This window comes from Cucurbita pepo, chromosome 5 (genome assembly GCF_057944985.1).
Source record: "Cucurbita pepo subsp. pepo isolate OVF chromosome 5, ASM5794498v1, whole genome shotgun sequence".
Taxonomy (NCBI): Eukaryota; Viridiplantae; Streptophyta; class Magnoliopsida; order Cucurbitales; family Cucurbitaceae; genus Cucurbita; species Cucurbita pepo.
In genome coordinates, this window is record NC_141802.1 from 16,522,852 (window position 1) to 16,545,586 (window position 22,735).

General features: G+C 35.0%; 2 protein-coding genes and 1 pseudogene across 2 annotated transcripts; 1 reads left to right on the forward strand and 2 right to left on the reverse strand.

Annotated features, from left to right (window-relative positions):
- Window positions 1–2,586: 2,586 nt before the first annotated feature.
- LOC111794642 (L-type lectin-domain containing receptor kinase IX.1 pseudogene) lies at window positions 2,587–4,610 on the reverse strand (annotated as a pseudogene).
- A 5,133-nt stretch (window positions 4,611–9,743) lies between these two features.
- LOC111794643 (protein RGF1 INDUCIBLE TRANSCRIPTION FACTOR 1) lies at window positions 9,744–12,333 on the forward strand. The gene is made up of 4 exons (XM_023676732.2): window positions 9,744–9,988; window positions 10,095–10,337; window positions 10,867–11,082; window positions 11,717–12,333. Exons 1-4 carry the CDS (start codon window positions 9,986–9,988, stop codon window positions 11,948–11,950), a joined length of 696 nt encoding a protein of 231 aa, XP_023532500.2. The 5' UTR covers window positions 9,744–9,985; the 3' UTR covers window positions 11,951–12,333.
- A 4,011-nt stretch (window positions 12,334–16,344) lies between these two features.
- Window positions 16,345–22,011, reverse strand: LOC111796133 (uncharacterized). Its single transcript, XM_023678842.2, has 5 exons — window positions 21,850–22,011; window positions 21,191–21,311; window positions 19,438–19,531; window positions 18,988–19,068; window positions 16,345–16,624 (listed from the first exon to the last, which is right to left on the reverse strand). The coding sequence occupies exons 1-5, from the start codon at window positions 21,884–21,886 to the stop codon at window positions 16,487–16,489; spliced, it is 471 nt and encodes a 156-aa protein (XP_023534610.1). The 5' UTR covers window positions 21,887–22,011; the 3' UTR covers window positions 16,345–16,486.
- Window positions 22,012–22,735: the final 724 nt, after the last annotated feature.

The window sequence follows — 22,735 nt, forward strand, 5'->3', positions numbered from 1 at the left end:
TTGTTTTTGTTAAAATATCATCACCAGCTCAATAGGGTCAAGGACAATAATTGGCTCTTGTTTTTATTAAAATATCATCACCAACTCTATAGGGTCAAGGACAATAATTGTATGAGCCCATTGTCAATGTATCTTAGGAAAATGATTTAGGTATTTTATGCGTACAGATACCTACATATTATAGTAAAATGATTTAGGTATTTTACTAGTATTTTAAGAAAAGAATTAAGGTATTTTAGGAATAAATTGTTAGATACTTTAGGTATAAATTGTTTAGCCCCTCCAACCTACCAAGGTTTTCATCCCAAGAAATCCAAAGCAAAGAGTTCAATAAATTCTACAAAGTGTCTTGTAATCTCTTTTTTATTGGTGTTAATAAAAAGTGCTAATGTTTCCCACAAATAGTTGTGTTCAACAATCTGGTATCAGAGCAAGGTTGGTGTAGGTTGTCTGATCTCTTGGAGTACTTAGTATGCTCTCTGGTTGCAGCGTTGTCTGATTTTCCACATCATAAACGATTTCTTGAGATTATTAGTGAATGAGTTTGTTTGTGTCGTGAGTAGTCCATGACTCTGCAAGTTCTGTGTCGAAAAGGCTTGTTTGGTATTATTGAGGTCTTACCAAAATGATGGGTGATTTCCAAATTGTTTGAGGAATTAAGAAACTCAACAGTGACAATGATAAAACGTGGACAACATGCATGATGTCTTATTTACAAGTACATGACCTTTGGGAGATCATTGTCGGGAGTGAAACTATGCCACGAGAGGAGGATTCTAGCGGCTGCACAAATGGAGGATCAAAGTAGCCAAAGCAATATTTTTCTTGAATACCACAATTGAAGAAGAGATGTTAGAGGACATTTGGGATTAGAAGACACTAAAAGAAGCATGGGACACGTTCGTGATGCTGTTCTCAATCAAGTGAGGAAACGAGGCTACAACTTCTGGAGAACGGGCTGTTATCAATTTCATGACGTGACATGACGATTGCTTAGTACTTCCACAAAGTCAAGCTGATTTTTCGGGAGATTCTTATATAGTAACTTTAGGAAAATTGTTAGTAGACTTAGTAGAACAAGTTACTGACTTAGAGTAACCTTAGGAGGAATGTTAGTTGACTTTTGAGAAGCTAAGTGCTGAAGATTAACTTTGTTCCAAAATCTCTCTTCCCTCGAGTTTTTCTTTGCCTCTTTTACTTTTTTTCGACATATCTCAATTGTGGGTCAAATCCAACATTTGGTATAAGAGTCAGGATGCCCAAACAAATGTCATCACCATACAAAGTCATCGGAGGAGTAGTGACAACGATAATGAGCGAAAAGGAGAAGAGTGTAACGCTCTAGTACCTATTACTCACGAAGAGTAACTACGTAGCATGGTTGATTAAGATGCGTGGCAACTTACATGCACAAGGCGTTGTGTTGCCATCGAGCATGGTGATGTTGAGAAGCGTAAGGACAAGATGAATTTTGTCGTCATCTACCCAGCAGTCCCGGAGGACGTTCTTCTCATGTTGGCAAAGAAGGATTCAACAAAGGTAGCATGAGAGACGCTGCAAACAATGCATGTGGATGTGTAAGGTGTCAAGGAAGTAGAAAGCATAGTAGAGTTAGATGGCTCGTTCCTCAAGATGTTCGACCAAAATAGATCTTTGTTGATGAAGGTATACAAGATACTGTTGGAGACCAGCCAGCCCCCTGTTAGGTAAAATACTGTGATCTTTACCTTATTTAGTTATTCACGTCTTTCCTTGTTTGAATCTTGTTTTTAGGCAAGATTGAATTTACGCATGAGAGACCATATTTTTAGTTGGTCATTTGGGATAAGTTTAGCCCACTTGTAGGTAAAATACTGTGATCTTTACCTTATTTAGTTATTCACGTCTTTCCTTGTTTGAATCTTGTTTTTAGGCAAGACTGAATTTACGCATGAGAGACCATATTTTTAGTTGGTCATTTGGGATCAAGTTTAGACACAAGATTTGTTGGCGTTAGAATGTAATCTATTTTAAATAGGTCAATTAAATGAGAAATAAAAGCACCGTGTCTTTCCAGGAAAGTCAAATACAAAATCTTCTTATTCTTTCTCTATGTTATTTTCTTTCGCTGTTTTTTCTTCTCCCAACAAATTCGTAGCCAGTTTTCTTTCACCAAGATTTTCTCACCAAACGCTCCGTCAGAGACAACAAGTGAGAGACAACAAGTGGTATCAGGGCGAGGTTTGTGATATATCAGTGTGGAGAAGCAAGTCTATCAAAAGTTAACTTGATTAGCTTAATTGATTAGAATGTCGACCTAACAACACACAAGTTCAGGTTCAAGTAGAAAAAATTGCTCTCATTCGAATATAATCTCGATTCATTCATATATAAATTAAAATTAGAATAGATAATTACTATAAGTTCAACTAGTAACATGTCTTGTTTGAGATTGAGAGACAGCCTAACAAAAACATACTTTAACTAAAACAAAACAACATAATCGAAATATAAACATGTTCATAGGACAATAATGTACTAGAATCCAGCTACAACGGAATCATCGTTGTTCAACGACCCATGTCAAGACTTGATGTAATTGGAGGCTCATTTGAGCTCATCGATGTGGAAGGGCATTTTATCTGGAAGACTTGGCATTGTCGTCTCAAAATTAAGAACTTGAATCACTTGTCGTATTGAAGGTCTAAGATTAGGGTCCGGATAAGCACTCCAAAGCCCAACAATCATCAAACACTCCATTTGTTTTCTATCGTAATCACTTTGCAATTTCTCATCCACACCCATAAGAACCTTTCCATTCCCATAAAGATCCCAAACCCATTCCACCAAACCCTTATGAGAACCCGTTTCCATGGCGTTCCTCGACATCCTTCCCGTTGCTATCTCCAAAGCAACGACTCCAAAACTAAACACATCTGATTCTTTACTCGCTCGACCCGTGCTTATGTATTCCGGAGCCAAGTACCCCAAAGTCCCTACCAATCCCGTAGTCTGCGCACCCATCTCATGGTCCATCAATCGAGCCAACCCGAAATCTCCAAGCTTAACATTGAAGTTCGAATCCAACATGACATTGCTCGACTTAATATCTCTATGAACTACGCATTGCTCCCATTCTTCATGAAGATATAGCAACGCGGAGGCTAAACCCAATGCAATTTTATACCTCACACCCCATACAAGAGGGCTTTTCCTTCCAAAGAGGTGAGAATCAAGGCTACCATTATGCATGAACTCATAAACTAACAAGAACTCACCTTTATCATGACACCAACCAATAAGTTGCACTAAATTTCGATGGCGAAGCCTACTAATGATCTTCACCTCCGTTATGTATTCTTTTCGTCCCTGTCTCGAACCCCTCGAGATCTTCTTCACCGCGATCGTCAAACCAAGATCAGGAATATATCCTCTATACACTGCACCAAACCCTCCCTCACCCAACTTCCTTTCGTTCGAGAAATTGTTGGTAGCCATGGCGAGAAGCTTGCGAGAAAACCGCCTCGGTCCAGCTCCTCTCTCCAAATCATCGTTAATCGATGTCAAGTTCACCTCGTTCCCATTTTCTTCTTCTAATTTTCGTTTCTTTTGTTTCAATCTCCAAACTACAACAAATGCTACAATTCCCATGATGATTGATACTCCTATCGACACGGTTACACCGACAATTATATCGACTTTATTCCCATTATCTTCACTTTCTTGCTCTAAATCCAAGCTTGAATTGAACTCCCAAGAAAATAATGTGTGTTTCTCTACATTCGAGCCCGTTGCAGCTGAAAACCCCACGGTAGCCCATTGAGGAAGAACCTTCGTAAGATCAATATGGTAGCTCAAGGTGGTATTTTCAAAGGAAGTAGACGAAGAATTTTGGTATTTCCAGGACACGCTCAAGTTCTTGGTGGTTGAATTGTAGGAGATCCACACATCAGCCATATCCCCACTATGCAAACTAGCATTCCAACGCGTGGAATTCGAAGAATGAATGGAGTTAACGTTGATACCCACATGTTCAAATGGAGGATCCCATTCTTCATTGGAGAAAGAATCAAATTCAACATGAACAATTTGGTTGAGGGTTGAATCACTATATGTGGTGTTGTAAAGGCCAAGAAACCCACCAACTGAGTTTGGAGGGATTTGAAACCCTGGTGGAGCTAAAAAGAAAGCTATCCCATGGCCATAATTTGGCGAACTACGAGTATCAATGATGAAGCTAAAATGGGTGGAGAAATCAGTGGCTTGTCCTGTTTTTGAGTCCCAAATTGGGACAATGTCTTTATAGATAGCCCAACCAACATGACAAAGATACTCAACATCGTTGAATTCAACAGCTCCAACCGATGGCATAGCATCTCCTTGGTAAAGAGTATCACTTTCATTGGTTTTAAACCGATCGATTTTGAAAGAAACCGAGTCGATAGAGCCAACAAGAAAGTAAAGAAGAAGAACGACAACGAAAAGGAAACGACATGACATTGAAAACACATGCAAGGAAGTAGCCATGTGGGCTCTGGCTTGAGGACAGAAAACATCAAGAGCTTATCCCTAAATATATCAAAGAAACTAAATTGTTTTTCAAGTATAGATTCAAAGATTTTAATTTTTAATTTAATTTTAAAATGCTTATATCTAAAGTTTCAACTTCCCCAAGGAAAATGGTACTATTTTATTACTCAATTATATGAAAATATTAATGATCTTACACGTTATCTCATTATTTGTTTATCGTTGACCTTAGAAGATTTTTTACATTATTAAAAAGGATAAGATAAGAAGGGTAGAGGTGCCTTTCTGTCAAGACATAGTTTTATCCGTCTTGTAGCCAATCAACGTGAACCTAGAGATATTTGCGGACTTCAACCAAGTAACTCCCACCCTCAAGGTGAGTGGTTTCGAAATGAAGTCCGTTGGGATATGGAGTCTACTGCCTACTTATGTCTTAATCAATTGATGGAGATATTATAGTACATATTTATATATAGCAGTAGTTATATCTGTTATAGATAGTAAATTGAAACTATATATATATATACTATTAGGCACGGCTTTGAAGATTATTTTGTGCATTCTCTGTATTCTCTCATATTGTACATTCCTAAATATTCCTCCTTGTAATTTCTCTCTCTTGTTCTTTGTGTTCATCTAGATTTTTGTGTTCATCGAGATTAAGTGTGTGCATTGTTGTGCGATCCTAACAACTGGTATAAGAGCTAGGCTAGATTCACCACGATCTGTGAAAATGGAAAGCTCAAAGATTGGAAATGAGAAGTTCAATGGATCCAATTTCAGTTTCTAGAAAATGTAGATTGAAGATTATTTGTACCAGAAAGATCTTCACGAACCCTTGTTGGTGATGAAGTCGGATACCATGACACAAAGTAGTGGAAGCTAAAGGATTGTCAAGCTTTAGGATTGATCCGATTGACGCTATCCAGAAATGTGGCGTTAAACATCGTCAAGGAGAAGACGACGTTGGACCTATTGAAGGCGTTGTCGAATATGTACGAAAAACGTCGATTATGAACAAGGTGTATTTGATCCGAAGATTGTTCAATCTACAAATATCTGAAGATGAATTTGGAACCTTATACATCACTGCAGGGTGTGTGAATATAATTGTTGTTGCTGAGAGTATTTCAAATTCAAGTCTATGGCATAATAAACTTGAACATATGAGCAAAGGAATGAAGATGTTGGTTGCGAAAAGAGTTTTAGAAGGTCTAAAATCTGTTGATATGGGTCTTTATGAGAAATGCGTTATGATCAAATAGAAACGAGTTAGCTTCACAAAGGCTGTAAGAGAATTGAAAAAAGTGCGGTTGAAAATGGTTCATATAGACATTTGGAGACCATCTCCAGTTCCATCACTTGGCAGATCAAAGTTCTATGTCGCATTCATCGATGATTTCAGTAGAAATGTGTGGATTTATTTCCTGAAACACAAGTCAGATGTGTTTGCCATCTTCAAGAAGTGTAAAGCTAAAGTTGAAAATGATACAGACTTGAAAATCAAATATCTGAGGTGTGACAAAGAAGGAGAGTATGACAAGTCAGTATTCAAAGCAAAATGGTGTTGCTGAAAGGATAAACAGAACATTGAATGAGTGGGCAAGGAGTATGAGGATTCATTCTTGATTGCCAAAAGACATTTTGGGCTGATGTTGTAAATACAACAGTCTACTTGATCAATAGAGGGTCGTTAGTACCCTTAGAGTTCATGTTACCAAAAGAAGCATGGACAAGAATAGAATTCAAGTACTCTCACTTGAGAAATTTTGGTTGTACTGTGTGTGTTTGTGTTGATTTAGAGAAGAGTGACAAGCTTGACGTTGAGCCTATGAAGTGTTACCTCATAGGCTATGATTCTGACATGTTCAAGTATAAGTTTTGGAATGTTAAGAACAAGAGAATCCTTAGACATTAAGACGTGACTTTTAATAAAAATATCCTATACAAGAACATAAAGAATAAAGGTTCTGGGACAACGAAGAAAGTGAAAGTTGAGGTTGAGTTGCGAAAAATTTACTTAGTGATATTGTAGCAGATACTCAAAAAACTCCTGAGACTGTTGCTGAGGTACCAGAGGTGGAGCAAGTTACACCTGAACAGGTGTTGAAAAGATCATCCAGAACTACTAGAGTACTAGATAGGTATGTACCTTCATTACATTATTTGTTGCTGCTAACTGATGAAGGAGAACTAGATCCCTTCGATGAGGCCCTACAGTTGGAGGATACAACCAAGTGGGAGCAAGCCATGGATGATGGAATGTCTAGGCTTCATAAATGTGTTGCTCTTTCATCTACTTAGGCTGAGTATCTGGTAATAGCTGAAGTTGGAAAAAAGATGATATGGATGACAAACTATCTCGAATAATTGGGCAAGAAGCAGCACGAGAATATTCTTTCTACAGATACTCAAAATGTCAATACAATTGGTGATCATTCAAAGACAAAACACAGAAGAGCCAATAGGGATATATATATATATATCCTTAGTCAGTGCTGTGAAGATGTTCTATGAATTATCTCGTACATTCTAAAGTCATAAATATAAACCTTTAGCCAATATTCCTCATTGCATTTTCTTTCTACTTCTTTTCGTTTCCATCTAAATTGAGTGTGTGCGTTGTTGTGCAATCCTAACAAAGTCGCCTCTTATTCTATAATAACTCAAGCAGCAACTCCATGAGGTTGCACGTATCGAGTCAATTCTTAAGTCATTGTTCCTCCTCTAATTTAGCGTTTTCCAACTACGTGAAATATTTATTGTTTTATTTTAGTATTTCAATTTTTTATAAGCAAACTATTTTGGTTCTTTCATAGAACATTTAACATAGTGCTAACCCATTTCTTGCCCATGTAGTTTAATAATCTAGTTCACATGACACCGATTATTCTAACAAATCATAAGGCACAAACTTATAGCGTTTCAATTTTATCCATAAATTTTAATTTAGCTTTTACCCGACTTTCAATATTTTAAAATATTTTAAATATAAATGTTTAAAGTAAGAATAATTTTTTTTTCTAAAAATACTAATAATTAAGACTAAAATATTGTAACAAGTACGAATTCTCCTACTAGAAAGAGAAAAATGTTTAAAATATTCCGAGAGGGAAAAAAAAGTCAAAGTCAACACAAGGGGTATTTTAGACATTTGACTAACTAAAGAGATTAGGATGAAGAAAAGAAAAAAAAAAGGAGTGAGTTCGAAAAAAAAATAATAAATAACCTCCTAGGGGCTTCCGACCCGATGACCTGGAGATGTTTTCTGGTCGAGCATCCTTCATGGAAGTCCTACGGATGTCGAACGATATAAGTCTAGCTTTAAATTTGTGGTTTCTGAGGAATAATAGCTTTTGTAAATGGTTCGATATGAGCTAAAAGGCTATTTTGAACGAGTCTCATGAAGAGGTCTAGGAGAGAAACCATTCAAAAGATGGAGTTTCGTTCGACCTCGATCGATAAATTTCTAGATTTTTGCCCTACTTTATATGCAAATATCTTTTTCCATAGTGCATGAAATCATATATATTGTACTAAAAATCAATTCAAATAGACAAACGTCCAAACCCACGGTCTAATTCATCTAACTCAGTAGCCTTCAGCTTCAGCCCAAGCCTAATCAGCCCAACTCTAAAACTCAACTCAGCCCATTCAGTTCACCCAGCCCGGCAGGTCAGTCGTGTGGCTCGCGTCTGTGCGTGCAGCTTAGCTCGATCGCGTATGGCTTAGCTCAACTCGACTTGGTCAATAGGCAACCCTTCGATCAACTGCCAACGATTCGATTCAATTGAACTAGTCTAACTAGTCTGACTTAACCATTCAATCCATGACTTTAAATGCTTTTCAATTACTAGATATGTATGCATTAACTATGGATGAACGCACACTCATGTAGATGAAATTAGGCAAAAAGAGAGACAAAAATAATATATTGTGAGTATACACATATGTACGATACATACCTGAATAAGTAATCCATGACTATGCAAGCATACAACATGCATGAGGTCTCACGTTTAAGTTATCAGTTTCAGTAATAGCACAAATATTTTCAAACATTTCATACCTTTTGCTTCTCGAAATCTATACTAACATCCCTATAGACCATGAACTTCCTTCTCCAAGGATTGGTATGAGCACTGGGGCTGAAACAAGCCTACGTTTGAGATCTTGAAAACTCACCTCACATGACTCGTTCTACACAAACAGATTTCCATTTCGAGTCAACTGTGGTAATAACGAGTCTATCTTGAAAAAAGTCTTGCATAAAATATCTAAAATATCTTTTCAATCCCAAGATGTACTTTAGTAATAGTAGTGTAACAAATTTTCTTAGATGGGTCTATGAACCCCATCTCTTGACACCACATGATCAAAGAAAGAGACCTCAGACAACCGATATTTAATTTTTTATTTATTGATTCTCGAATTAATAAATTTTTAATAATTTAATTATAAACTAAGTTCTTCTATCTCAAACAAGCTTTTTCGAACAGTAGAATGGAGAAGGTTAAATTATAAGTTATTCATTAATAATCATTCTCGTAAACCAATTTAAAAATGATTATAAATTATAAAGTGATTCCCGATCAATCAAGATAGAACGTAAAAATAGGATTAAATTTCTTAATAACGTTTTATTTAGTTAATTATACGTAAATGAGATTAACTCGAACACGTTGTCCAAAAAAATTAATATTTCTTAGTTGAGAAGTAAGCTAATTAAATCACTTCCTTAGGTTATTATGGCAAGTGATAGTTTTGATATGTTTTTAATAAAATTCTATAATATAATGGTTTACTAAAACTTTGATTAGGATGTATATGGGTTGGGCTGGAAAGGGTCGAGTTAACTTGCAACCGAAATAAAATTTCTAACCCAAACCAACCCTCTATTTTCGAGTTGGATTGAGTCAGGTTGTTGGGTTGTTTTTTTTTTTTTAATTATTTAAAAAATTTTATTTATCAACCATATAGTGATAATTAAAATCTCATAAAATTCAAATATTAAATATTTAAAAGTCACATATTTCTAACTTCCACTATAAGACCAAAAATGTCAATTGACAAATTAAATCAATTTTCGATTTTTAAAAAATTAAAAAAAAAAATCTAGTTATACGAATTCTTCTAATTTTGATGAAAAAAAAATAATAATAAATAGTGGTGAGTTGCTTGAAGTAAACGGGTCCCGTTTTGGTTTGGGGTCGGAGTGAGGTTCGGGGTTAGGCTTTGAAGCAAAAAGATAGAGGGAGATTCGGCAGCACCAACCAAAGCTGAAAGGCATTTTTCTCCATAGCCCTACCTTTTTCTCTTCATATTCTCTCTCACTTTCTCCCAGAAAATTCCACAGAGAGAAAAAGTGATCGGAGAGCCAGAAAACAACCTCCAATCTCCGATTTGCTAACGGCCGCAGTTCAACCCGCCGTAGATGTGATCGACTACAAAAATCCAGCCGCAATAGAGAAAAATCATGGTGAGCATTCGATTGAATGAAATCGATTCCGTTTCCGGATTCTCTGATCGATTCCGCTCTTTCTGTTTCCTTTTCTGAAATTTCTTGTGGTTCTGTGTTGAATTAGGAGCGAATCGGTGAAGACGGTGAGAACGAGGAGAAAGGAGAAGAGGAAGAAGAAGAAGAAGGAGAAGGAGAAATCGAATGGCCGCCATGGCTGGAACCTCTTCTCAGCACGAGCTTCTTCGTCCAATGCAATCACCACGCCGATTCGCACAAAAGCGAATGCAATATGTATTGCTTGGATTGTGTGAACGGAGCTCTCTGTTCGCTCTGCCTTAATTCTCATAAAGATCACAGAGCCATTCAGGTACTTCCTGTTCTTCTTTTCTCTAGATTCTTTGATTCTTCGATCGAATTCTGTTCATCTTCGTCATCATGAAGAACTTGTTCATTATTGGATTGGCTGAAATTTATGTTTAAACTTCTAATTATTGGAAATACTCATTTAGTTTTCTTAATTTTTGGATGAAGCAAATTTGGAAATTACTGTTTGTTACCTACTAAAAGCAACAAGATGCCAAATCATAACTATATAAACTGTGAAGACTCTCTCTATCTTTATCTTTATTTCGCTATTTTATTGTTTTATTTTTCCCTTTCAAATGCTAAAACCCAAGTTTGGTATGGTTGGTAGATTTTAGAAAATTACTTTTGATTGAAAAAATAAAAAATGTTTTCAGGAGACCAAACAACTTCAAAGTCTCGTAAAAAACACGTTTAAGTTTTCATTTGGATATCAAATTGGATCTAACAAGTACATTGAGTTAGAACTTTGCTCATTTTGTTAATGTTGTTCTAATATGAGCTAAAATAGAATCATTATGTATTATATATAGATAAGAAGATCATCCTACCATGATGTGATAAGAGTGTCTGAGATACAGAGATTTGTGGACATAACAGGAGTTCAGACTTACATCATTAACAGTGCCAGGATTGTGTTCTTGAACGAGCGCCCTCAGCCACGCCCTGCCAAAGCTCTCACCAATACCTGCCATGTCTGCCGCCGTGCCCTCCTTGATTCTTTCCATTTCTGCTCTCTTGGTTGCAAGGTTTTTCTTCCCACCTTTCCTTATTTAATTGCAAGTTATGGTTCATCTACTCTGCAAAATCACCTCTCTTTATGCTCCTCATTTCTGAAATTTAAGCGTCCACTTCAATCTTATAATTTTAGGTCACGTTCTAGTTCGTTTCATAATCTATTTATAAATAGTGTGATTTTCTTTTAGTTTAATATTGGATAGCATCTAAATCTCTAAGATTTAGTAGATGATATGTGTCTTAACTAATCGGATTACTTTTGAGTTGTCTAAAATGATGTTTTTATTATGTATTTGGCGTAACTATTATGAAGAAACTAATTTAAAAAAAAAACAAAAAAAAAAAAAGATTACGACATGCTCAAATGTGTTGAAGAAAATTACAAAATCTACCCTATGAAGTAAAAACTTATAAATCTATAGAGATATAATAAAAATATAAATTTGATATCAAAATCATGGTGTAATTAAAGATTAATTAAGTTGGTCAAATGAATGAAAAATAAATTTAAATATAAAAATTTACATTAAAACACAAATATTTAGTAGCTTTTAACTGTGGTAGATGATCTAACGTATGATTATTGGAAGGATTGAACTATATTGGTTTGACAATTTTAACGGAATTTATTTGTCATAAATGCAGTTAATTGGCACATCAAAGAGTTTGGACAAAAGGGTCCAAGTGGTGGAAAACGAAAGCTCTGACACAGAGAAATCAAAGACTACAAAGAGCAACAACAGAAGAAGACTTAGGAGCAAAATCCAAAGCTTCTCGCCGTCGACGCCACCGCCAACGGCGGCGATTCACAGAACCGCCAAGAGAAGGAAGGGAACTCCCCACAGGTCTCCGATGGGAGGACTCCTCTTAGAATTCTAAATATTTATTTTTTCAAAAAAGAAAAGCATTAAATTAAAACACTTAAAATGACGAAAATACCCCCCCACAGCCACCGACACAGAAACCCAGATTATTTCTATCATTGCAGCATCTGAGCCTTTGGAGTTTGGCCTCCAACGGTCAACGGAGGCCGTTGCTGTGAAAGTTACAGCTCTGTGATGTAGAGTGCATAAAATAAAAAATAAAAAAAAAAGTATTTTTATTGTAATTTAATAATTAAACACAAATTAAATTAAGAGAGAAAAAATAGAGGTGGGCAAAATAAAAGAATAATGATATGGTTGTGTATATTCAATGTTAAATGTTTATCTGATTTGTAAGAATTTAATTGAAATAATTAAAGTAGCATTACATTTAAATTACTTTCTTTAGCCATTTATATTTTTCTTTGTGCTAAATTAACTCACATTTATCTAATAAACATGTTTAAAATTTAAAACATAATTATTTCCTTTTTATTTAAACTCCGTTCTAATAAACCTGTTTAAAATTTAAAACATAATTATTTCCTTTTTATTTAAACTCCGTTCCCAAATCATTTTGTTTTTCTTAACTTAAATTTTCAAAAATTAAGTTAAGTTTTGAAAATTAAAAAAAAAAATAATTTGATTGAGAATTGAAATGTTTTCCAAACCCATTATAGAGAAATAATTAAAAAATGATAGATACAATTTTAAAAATAAATTGCAGGATAATAAACTAATTGAGGCTTAATTTAAGATTATTTTATGTATTAATAAAGTGAAATTAAATGGTACTATTTTCTCTTATTTTAATTAATAAATATGAAAAATGAGAAAGCAAGTGGGATGGATATGAATGCTTTGTAGATGTGACACGTGATTATGTCGTCATCATATACAAACTCAACCGGTAAATACCGGTATTAATAAAAGGGAGAAAAAGACATTTATCAACCACAAAGGTGACCTGCTAAAACAGTAGCCCTGCTTATTCTTTTTTCTTTCCATTATATACTCAATTATTATTTATTATTATTATTATTATTATTATTATTGTACTTTCCAAACTCATAAATGTGAAACCAACTTTGGCCCAATTTTCGTGGATCTTGTGTGAACTTATTTTTAATTTTGAAAATTAAAATAAAGTTGTATTAATAGTGTGTTGAAATTGAAGGGACGATTTTAAAATGTTCGTAACCCAATTCAAACGGTACGGTTTAGGTTAGGTTGATTGGGTTTTTTCAGGTCATTGAATTTTTTAAACACCCTAACAATTAATTTAATGATGAAAGTGTTGAAACACTTGAAAGATAGTGAGAATTTTAAACGTCTGGAAGTTAATGCTAGAAACTTTCGTGTGTTGCAAGTTGTATGCGAAGTACCACATATTCAATAGGGTTCTATCATGTTTATGATAGCTTGGCCACATGCATAGGGCACCTCACACGTCTTATTCAGGAGAAATCCACGGACAACGAGCATAAGAGCACTCAAGTGGATTTTGAAGAAGAAATAGTGTTTGAGATTCAAATCTTTACCATTTGATGGACAAAAAACTCGAATAAAATAATTAAGTAGAACTTGACTTGTGATATTGGTGGTGGCTATTACATTAAAACTTATGGTCTATCTCATTTTTTACTTTTAATTTTATCGTCCATTTAAAATAACATTTGGGCAAATAGCGAGACCTGATTGTGGCCTCCCTAACATTCGGTCTCGCTCTTTGCGGTCGATCGTGCCCCTTCCACCTTCGACGATCACTCACTGGATTGGACCATCGATGAAAAAGAATGTGGTAAAATGAAGATGAGGTGCGTGTTTTCTATGTTTTAGGATGACTTAGGAGGAAAAATTGAAAGGAAATCGAAGAATTTTCGTGAAGATTTGGACGGAGTTTGTGAGAACTAATTAAGGGTTTTCGTTCATAAACAATTGATAATTGAATTGTGGAGACAATTTTGGAGAAGAACCACGGTAGATATCGATTAAACTCGTCGGAGTAGGAAGTCAGTTTTTGGCTTAAAAATATGAAGAACAAAAAAAACTTATCTTTTCATTAAAATCGTCTTCATGAGTACAAAACAGGAAAAAGAAATTATCTCCAATGGATGAGATGTCGAGCTGGAGACATGCGTAAGTGTAGGGATGAACGGACTCGGTTGGACCAATCCATTTGGACCGATTTATCTTAGTTTGGCCAGTTTCACCTTTTTATCGTTTTTCAAACTTAGAGATTTTGAGATACTGATTTCGCTTATACTAAGTTTGAATCGAGATAAGTAGTTAATTAGAACTTTTGTTCAGGGGTGTCCTAATAATTGCAAGGTCACTCCTTGCACCATATGTGCGTTGATTAGGATAGTGTCTTAATAGTCGAAGGTTACTCCTTGCATGTATAGGACTTGATTTGATTAAGAAAATGTCTTAATAGTAATAATACGAACTTAAATATAGGGTTAAGCTCATAGAGCTAATGATATGGCCTTTAAGTAAAGAGTTAAACTCAGTTCGAAACGATAATAAGACCACTACATTAAATAAGCTTCGGGAAACAAATAGTGAAGCATATAACAATATAACGAAAGGATAAAAAGTAATAGTAGTCTTAAGATACTATCCCGACCAAGATCGATTTTGGTACATAAGAAGGCAGTACATGCAAGAAGGAAGTACCCTTCCAATCACATCCTTCGAGTTTGCACATTGATTGTGTGTTGAAATTAGTTATAATGGTTCAATCAATTTGGTTCAACTCGATTTAGTTCAGTTCATCTAGTTCCGTTTGGTTTTGGTTTTCTATCCTTTCATTTGAGTCTATTTCTAACTAGTATTGATTTGGGGTGTTTCTAGGAAATGAACAAAAAATCTGTGAGCCAACAAGGGACGGGTGAAAGAGACTTTTCATAGCAGATTTTTGTAATTGATGTAAGTAGGACGACCTTAAGTATAGATTAGCGGTATATAATTATTGTATATCATGTTGTATGAATTTAAATGATAATTGTCCATGCGTTATTAAAAAGCTAGTTATGGGACCTCATGTATGTACTATTTGACATGTGAAATGATATGATTGTGGCAATTTCCTGTATTGTATTTTTATCGTGACGATTGTGTGTCAAAATGGCTTGACTTCTCTAGCTCGGTGTCAATTCCCATTAATTGAAGTAAGGCCCACCAAGTCTCTTCACACACATGTACCTCATGGAATTGGCACTTTCATAGCGCCTCGAGTTTACAAAGTCAATTCCTAGTTGGGGCAAAGCCTACCAAAGACTCCTACATCCTACATGTGTACCTTAAAAAAATTAGCACATTTATACGTTTTAGGTTTTGAATTGTATATATACATTTAATCTTCACCCGAAAGTTACATACGAGGTATTCTTAATATTCAACATTTTCAAAAAAGGTCGTAACCCTCAACAGAAAGTTACATATTAAGTATTCTTAATATTTAACCTTTTCAAAAAAAATCGTCAATAGCACATGACGGTTTCAAATTTCATTTATTTTATTATGTATTTCTTCCCGAGATTATTTTGTTATAAATATTTAGTTTTTAATTGATGATCTCCTTCCCCTCCTAATATAGTTAGAAATTATCCTAGCACTAGGGGTGCCCCTCCCCAATTGGTCTTTATGGTGGCAACTGATTCAAATTATATAATTGTTAGGAAGCATAAAGATTGTTCAATTACATGGGGTATAACTGTTAGGAAGTATAAAGATTGTTCAATTACACGGGGGTATAACTGTTAGGAAGCATAAAGATAGATCACTGTTCAAATTACGGGGTGCCCCTCCCCACTTGGTCTTTCTAGTGGCTGATTCAAATTGTATAAAGGTTAGAAAGCATAAAGATAGATCACTGTTCAAATTGCAACTCAGTGTCAAGGCTAACGGCTAGGAGGCATAAAGATAGATCAATGTTCAAATTGCAACCAATGCCAAGGCTGGTAGTGAACGTGTTTATGTGAGTCTATCGTCACTCCTATTTACTTTTTTTATTATTTATTTTTATTCATTATTTTTACATTATCCATGTGTTATAGGTATGCAATCTATAGATGTAGAAACTATATTGGATTATTTTCATCTTAGGCAATTTTGAAGATTAAGTTAAAAAAAAAAAAAAAAAAAAAAAAAAAAAAAAAAAAAAAAAAACACATTCTATACTATTTAAAATAGTCAATTCCTTGGTTGCCACTTACTTGAAATCTTCCTTTGAGTAGACAAATTTACAATTTATGAAACTAATGGCCATTTTATAAAATGTATGACAAAATTTGGCTATTTAGACTATGTTCTTATATTAATATGGACAACAAAAACTACATTGGAATTCAGTAGTGATTTAAAAAGTTCTAAAAGTGGTAATAACCTTAAAGAACATTCCAACAATGAAACTGCAACATCCAATTCTCATTTTGATCAAATCCAAAAAACTTTGGAATAAAAATTGAGGCAAATTGTCAGATGAGATGATATGGTGTCTAAGATGTACAAACTTCAAACCTTGAGCAGTCCATGTTTAAGCAGGAATTTAAAAGGTAGCTTCAACCTCAGGATCAGCTTCAACTGGCACATTTGGAGTGTTCTTTCCACCTCTCAGACGTGAAGATACATTGTCAATGGCAGAATTCAATTGCCCTATTTTTGCATTCAACGTCTCTCTGGTTTTCTGCTTCTCAGAAAAATTAGGGTTTATTAAGATATTAAACATTGATGAAGTTACAAAATCAGTTATGTTCCTTATCTTTTTAATAAGAAACCGAGCTTTTATTCAGAAAGAATAAAAGAATACAAGAGCATACAAAATGAGGGAACCTACATGAAAGGCCTCCAATCAAACAAAATAAGACATAAAAGATAAGTTATGAAGAAGTTTTGTCACCAAAGCTCAAAGAGAAACATAAAATCTTAAGGGGGTCAAAGGTCACAAGGAGACCTCTCAAGCCCTCAAAAGATTCTATTGTCCCCACAGCCTCCACATGTTTTTTTACACCCCAGCTTGTCAGAAACTTTCGTCTCGCGAAAGGGAGGATGAAGGATAAACTCCTTGATCATCGTTCTACAATAACTCTGTGTAGCAAGAGCAAGACCAAACTCTACAAAGAACCGACCCCAAACATCATAAGCTAAATTGCAGCTCCAAAGCATGTGATCAAGACCCTAATAAATCTCTTATAAGGAATGTCCCACCAAGGTAGGAAACTTCCTCACCATCCTATCTAAGGTATTAACTCTACCGTGAATAACATACCGAGCAAAATACTTAACCTTCTTTGAGATTTTCACCTTCCACAATGAGGCAAAAACAAAATCCTCGAAGGAGAGGAGGAAGAGGGATTAACCATGCAAATTAACAAAGGACCTACATGAAAAACCTCAGGTCGGGCTAGGTCTCCAACAATAAGCATCCCTCCTCAAAAAACAACGGAATTCCCCCAACAAAGAAGGGAGGTCGACAATGTCCAACGTTTCCCCCATATTGGACAAAGGATGCTGGAAGCCCAACAAAGGCGAGGGAAAATACCAAGGATGTGATAGAAAATCGGCTATCAAATGATTATTCATCATAAATAAATGATAAAGATGAGGAAACACAAAGCAGTGGGATCTATCTCCGAACCACTTATCTTCTGACCAAAAACTCTCTTCCATCCCCACAGAACAATGAACAAAGCAGGAAAAGGTGTACTCCTCAGCAATGTCTTTCCAGGGGTTTCTATATGACCTCCATACAAGGTCCACTCAAAAGGAAATCCCTTATATGCTTCTCGAGACCCTCAGTCACATACACGAGGACCCTAAAAAGAGAAAAGAAATAAATTGGAATCTCACTCGAGACACATTGAATTAGAGTTAGTCTAGTACCTTCCAAGAAGGAACTCGTATTCCAAGATGAAAGCCTCCTATGAACCTTACCCACAACAAGGTCACAGAACCAGATAGGTCTAGGATTATGCCCAAGTGGGGGATGAAGGTAAGAGGAAGGAAACCAACCAACTTCACATCCAACCAAGGCAGCCCACCTACTCATCTTCCGCGGCTCACAATTCAAACCCAACCATTGACACTTACCTCTATTAATCTTCAACCATAAATGGGTTCAAAGAAAGCTAAAAACTTATTCAGATTGAAGAACGACTCTTCATTACCTGAGCAAAAAAAGGTAGTATCATCAGCAAACTAGAGATGAGAGAGGGGCGACTTATCCTTCCCGACTTTAAAACCCTCGATAGCATTATATTCAACCTCTCACAAAAAGATCCTACTCAAAACATCCACCACGAGAACATGAAAGAGGATTCCTGCTGAAACCCTCTTGAAGCACAAATCCTACCCTTCGGTCTCCCATTCGGAAGGATTGAGTACTTAACCGATCTAACACAACTCCAAATCCAAGATTTCTATTTATACCTAGAAACCTTTTTGGCTAGGACTTCATACAAGAAATTCTAACCCACGTGGCTATATGCCTCTTCAAAGTCAATCTTGAAGATGACCCCTTCCTAATTGTGAAATCTGTACTTAATAATCTCATTCGCAATAAGGGCCAGACTAAAATTCAATAAGGGCCAGACCTAAAATTTGTGTACCAGCAATAAAAGCATCCTGAGAATATGCTATTACCAAAGGAAGCACCCTTCTCAATCTGTTAGCCATCACCTTGGCGACACACTTCTCAATTTGTTATGTCCCTAAATTTTGAATGGTAAGTCTATAGTCTCTACTGTAACTAAATGATACTGTGATATGCTTATTCCTATTCAACAAATCTAGGCTGATTTGAGACGAAGAAACAAAAAGCAAGCCACTGAACTTAATAAAATAACACTATGTCATACTCTCTTTTACAGACCATGAACTAAGTTAAGTAGAGATCTAATTGAAATTTTTGGAAATCTAAAGATAGAACAGACAGAACTATCAGAGTTCAAGGACTGGATTTCCAAGCCATAACTTAACTTGTATAAAGGAAACCAAATTGTACTAAAAAAAAAAAATAATCTACAAAAAAGAGTATATCATCATAATTACCTCTAAACCTTCATCGTAGTAGATTGGACGCTTTGCCCTCTTAAAACCGTACTCATTTTCATTTAGAAGAGATCTCCTGATCTGCATTACGTGCATACAAGCAGAAAGGCAATAAATAGAATTTCCAAACTATTAAAACCACTTGACACACATTCTGAAATTCGTATGTAACAATGACATATGTGGGGCAAATAAAAAATAAGCCTTCTGAATTTGCATATAAAGATTAGAAGAACTATAAAGGAGTGTAAGTGCATTCGTCCCCTATCCATTTTCATTTTAACTTCATGAAATCATCTAAACAGATGCATGTAGTGAATATTTAAAATATACCCTAGCTGAATCAGAACAACAATGATGATATGAAATCCAAATGTTTAATGTTAAAATCTTATTTGCCAGAGATGATATGTAAGATATTAGAACAAAACAACAAAACATTGACATCACCTGCGGTGCGAAAACGTAAGCTAAGGTTCCAAATACGGCACCCCCAAGAAGAAACCCAGCAACAAAATCCCCACCTCCACTTCTACCACCATCACTGTAACAGAAAAACAAACTTGTAGCTATTAGTCCAACTGTCCTTATGGAAAAAAAATAAAGGAACCATTGGAAATTCATTCCTGGCGTAAATAGAAATGTGCTGCTTTTATAATGTATCAAATGGGTCATTAAACACATCTTCATCTAAGTAACAAAATTAAAATTTTAAGAATGGAATTTGTCTGTCCAAAAATCTAGTAGAACTATAGGGAAGAAACAATAAAGATTTACAAAGAAGTTTGATATTGTTAGAATGACGAAGTAAAGTGGACGTGTTAACCATTTTTTCCCCAGAATACCAATCCAAGAGAGATGTCAAAGTCAATATATATAAGACTAACCCATAGGCATACCAGTTAATCCTGAAATATTGGGAGTGGACTACCATTCTCGTTTCTCTCTTTGTTAACTCGCAATATACATCGAGATATTTCATGAAATTATTTTCTTTATGGCTTGAGGATGTCTTGTTAGGTTCTTAATTTGATGCTATTCTCATCAGTAGAGTTTTGCTATTCATGTGAAACACTAAGAAACTAGTAGCAAGAGCAACCAGGTCAAACAACATCCAAAGCTTGAACTTTCAAGTATCCGGAGGGAAGAACTACTACAAGGAGCAAAAAATGAATAAAATGAACCATTATTTCTATGTGTTGTAGACAATTGAAAACATAAAGTACATCTATATATGTAGTGGAATATCTCAAATGCAGAGTAGATTCTGGAAATCTCCTTTAACATCTCAAGGTGCCTTGTGTTCTTTCCATATTGTTCCTTCTATCTCTTAATGGAAAGTACAGTTTTCTCCCTAAAACATAATAAAATAGTGCATGTTTGAAACAAAGGATTTGTAGATGGGGAGAAAAAATAAAATCTTTCCAATTTACTTCTCTTTTTCAACCATCTAATTTGGGCCGCTGGTAAGGGAAAGGAGGAAGGAGTTCATATTTTCAACTGCAACATAATTTCTTTTCTTTTTTTATTTCTTTATTTATTTATTTATTTATTTTTTTATAAGAACTGCAACATAATTTCTTTAAAGTAAGCAAATGGGTGGTCTTGTGCTGGAGTATCTATGGAAAAGAAAGGTGGCTCTTGCCTCAGAAATAAATGAGGCATGCTTCACTAGAGATGGATCCCTCAAGGTACGCAGTAGAGTTCAATTTGAAAACTGTATTCTCATTAGAACTATAGATAGGTATGACTTATAACAAACTACTATGAATGCATTAGAGTAAAAATCCTCAAGCAATGAATCCACCCACAAAACAATCCAAGCAAGCAATCAAGCAATGAAGTTTTCAGACTCTTCCTTCCTTTCCTATTTTATATATTCCCTGCCCGCTCAATCCTATACTCACCCAGCACCCCCTTTCCTGATAAGGATACATGATTAGTATTGCAACTGTATAATACGATTCTTTTGCTAACTTAAATTTTTAGTAAATAAAATCGCTCCAAAAAGTCAGCTATATCTTAAACAATTTCAGAATCATGTAACAATATAAGTACAACATTATAAGAACAAATCCTTTCATATCTACCTCAGTTATAATTCATGATAAAATATATCTGACGTGAGACTTCAATAAGAGAAAAACATTTAAACAAAATGATGTTAATAACTTCGTTCATTGCATAAAGCAACATAACGTACTTGTACTCAGCACGTACGGATAACTTGTGGTTGGTTTTGAAGCACTTCTGAACTGAGAGTTTTGGTGCATGCCCAAAGGAAATGGACTTAGAGGAGAGATCTGAGGCCTTGATCAATCCCCCTAACCACAGAAGGAAAAAAACGATAAAAAGAACTAAGCCCAAATACAACTGATTACCCTGTGAACAGAAACGAGCTAAGCAAAGAGAAACAGAACTAAAATTTGAAACGATCGAATTTCATAAACCAATCGAGATAACCACCTCCAATTTTCGTCCAGAAATTCACACAACAAATCCGAAAAGTCCATAATTTTCTCGAGCGACAAAAAACCAACAATCAAACATTCAACAAACCACCTCGAAACTATGAAACGTCTACACAGCAACCGTTATCGAACTCAACGTTTTAATTTAAATGCAAAAGCCATCACCGGGGGGCATGCCTAATAAAGTTTCCAGAGACATTGAATACGAAGTATTTTGCTTCATAAAAACCGTCCGTTTCCAGAGCTTTTCAATGCAACCTAACAGGCGATAATTACTAGGAAAAAAAATTTCGATCTACTCAATCACTGAACACAAACACACAATCATGTGAATATGCATGCGGAAACAAATCATGGAACTACTATGATAAAGAGAAAAGAAAAAATTTACCAGACAGGGACAGCGAGGGAGCAAAGCAGGCAGCCATGTGGTTGGAAGAAGAAGGGTAGAGATCTAGAGAGAGAGAGAGAGGAAGAAGAAGGAAGAGGAGAGAGTGTTGGAGATAATCGCCTCATTGTTCGCCTCAATTACAATTTATATAATATTTGACTTTTCCTTCCTATTTTTTCTGAGTTAAATTGTCGATGAATTTTATGTAAATATTATGCAATTTCTAGAAAAAAACAAATTAAAATTATTTACATTAATAAATAAATAATTTATACTTTTTAAATGCCTTATGCCAATGTTAAACCTAATATTATAGTGATTTTCTTTCAATACAGAATTTAAAATTTAAAATTGGCGTTTCTATTATAACATAAAAGAATAAAAACAAATTTTAAAAAAAAAAACATTTATATATTAATTACAATACTTATTTTTTTTAAAAAAAAAATATTTTTCGATATTACCTTAAGATCGATGTTTTTATAAAAATTTCTACAAAATTGAGAATTTTGCACTCGTTTTTTATCAAAAATTTGTGATTTAGTTAAGTAGGGGCAAACAATTCTTAATTATTGGTACCAAAAATAAAGCAGCGGATTCAGTAGCCCGGACTGCAACAAGGGCTCGGTGTCATTATGTTAATAAAAAACAGCTCGGGGGATGTTAACAAATTGGCCTACTACAAAAACGAGACTTCATAAGTTCTTCAACTTTGAAGAATGTTTTGCACAACTTTCTTATTAATAAACTTTACAAATCGTAAAAGTCTTACTAATAGGCTTTAATAACATCTAGCTTAACGATTTGAAAAGTGTTTATTCAAATTTTGCTCGACCATGTACGATTTTTTAAAAAGGTAAATACTCTTAAATAAATAGAATGGTTA

What these genes read in the sequence shown, in the direction of transcription:
- LOC111794643 (XM_023676732.2), top strand. An exon ending in AAGATCACAGAGCCATTCAG is followed by an intron (nt 10,338 to 10,866) that starts GTACTTCCTGTT and finishes TATTATATATAG; the next exon opens with ATAAGAAGATCATCCTACCA. An exon ending in TCTGCTCTCTTGGTTGCAAG is followed by an intron (nt 11,083 to 11,716) that starts GTTTTTCTTCCC and finishes TCATAAATGCAG; the next exon opens with TTAATTGGCACATCAAAGAG.
- LOC111796133 (XM_023678842.2), bottom strand. Translation starts at nt 21,886, where the DNA reads ATGGCTGCCTGCTTTGCTCCCTCGCTGTCCCTGTCTG. An exon ending in TCCCTCGCTGTCCCTGTCTG is followed by an intron (nt 21,312 to 21,849) that starts GTAAATTTTTTC and finishes TTCTGTGGTTAG; the next exon opens with GGGGATTGATCAAGGCCTCA. An exon ending in ACTACGATGAAGGTTTAGAG is followed by an intron (nt 16,625 to 18,987) that starts GTAATTATGATG and finishes TCTGAGAAGCAG; the next exon opens with AAAACCAGAGAGACGTTGAA.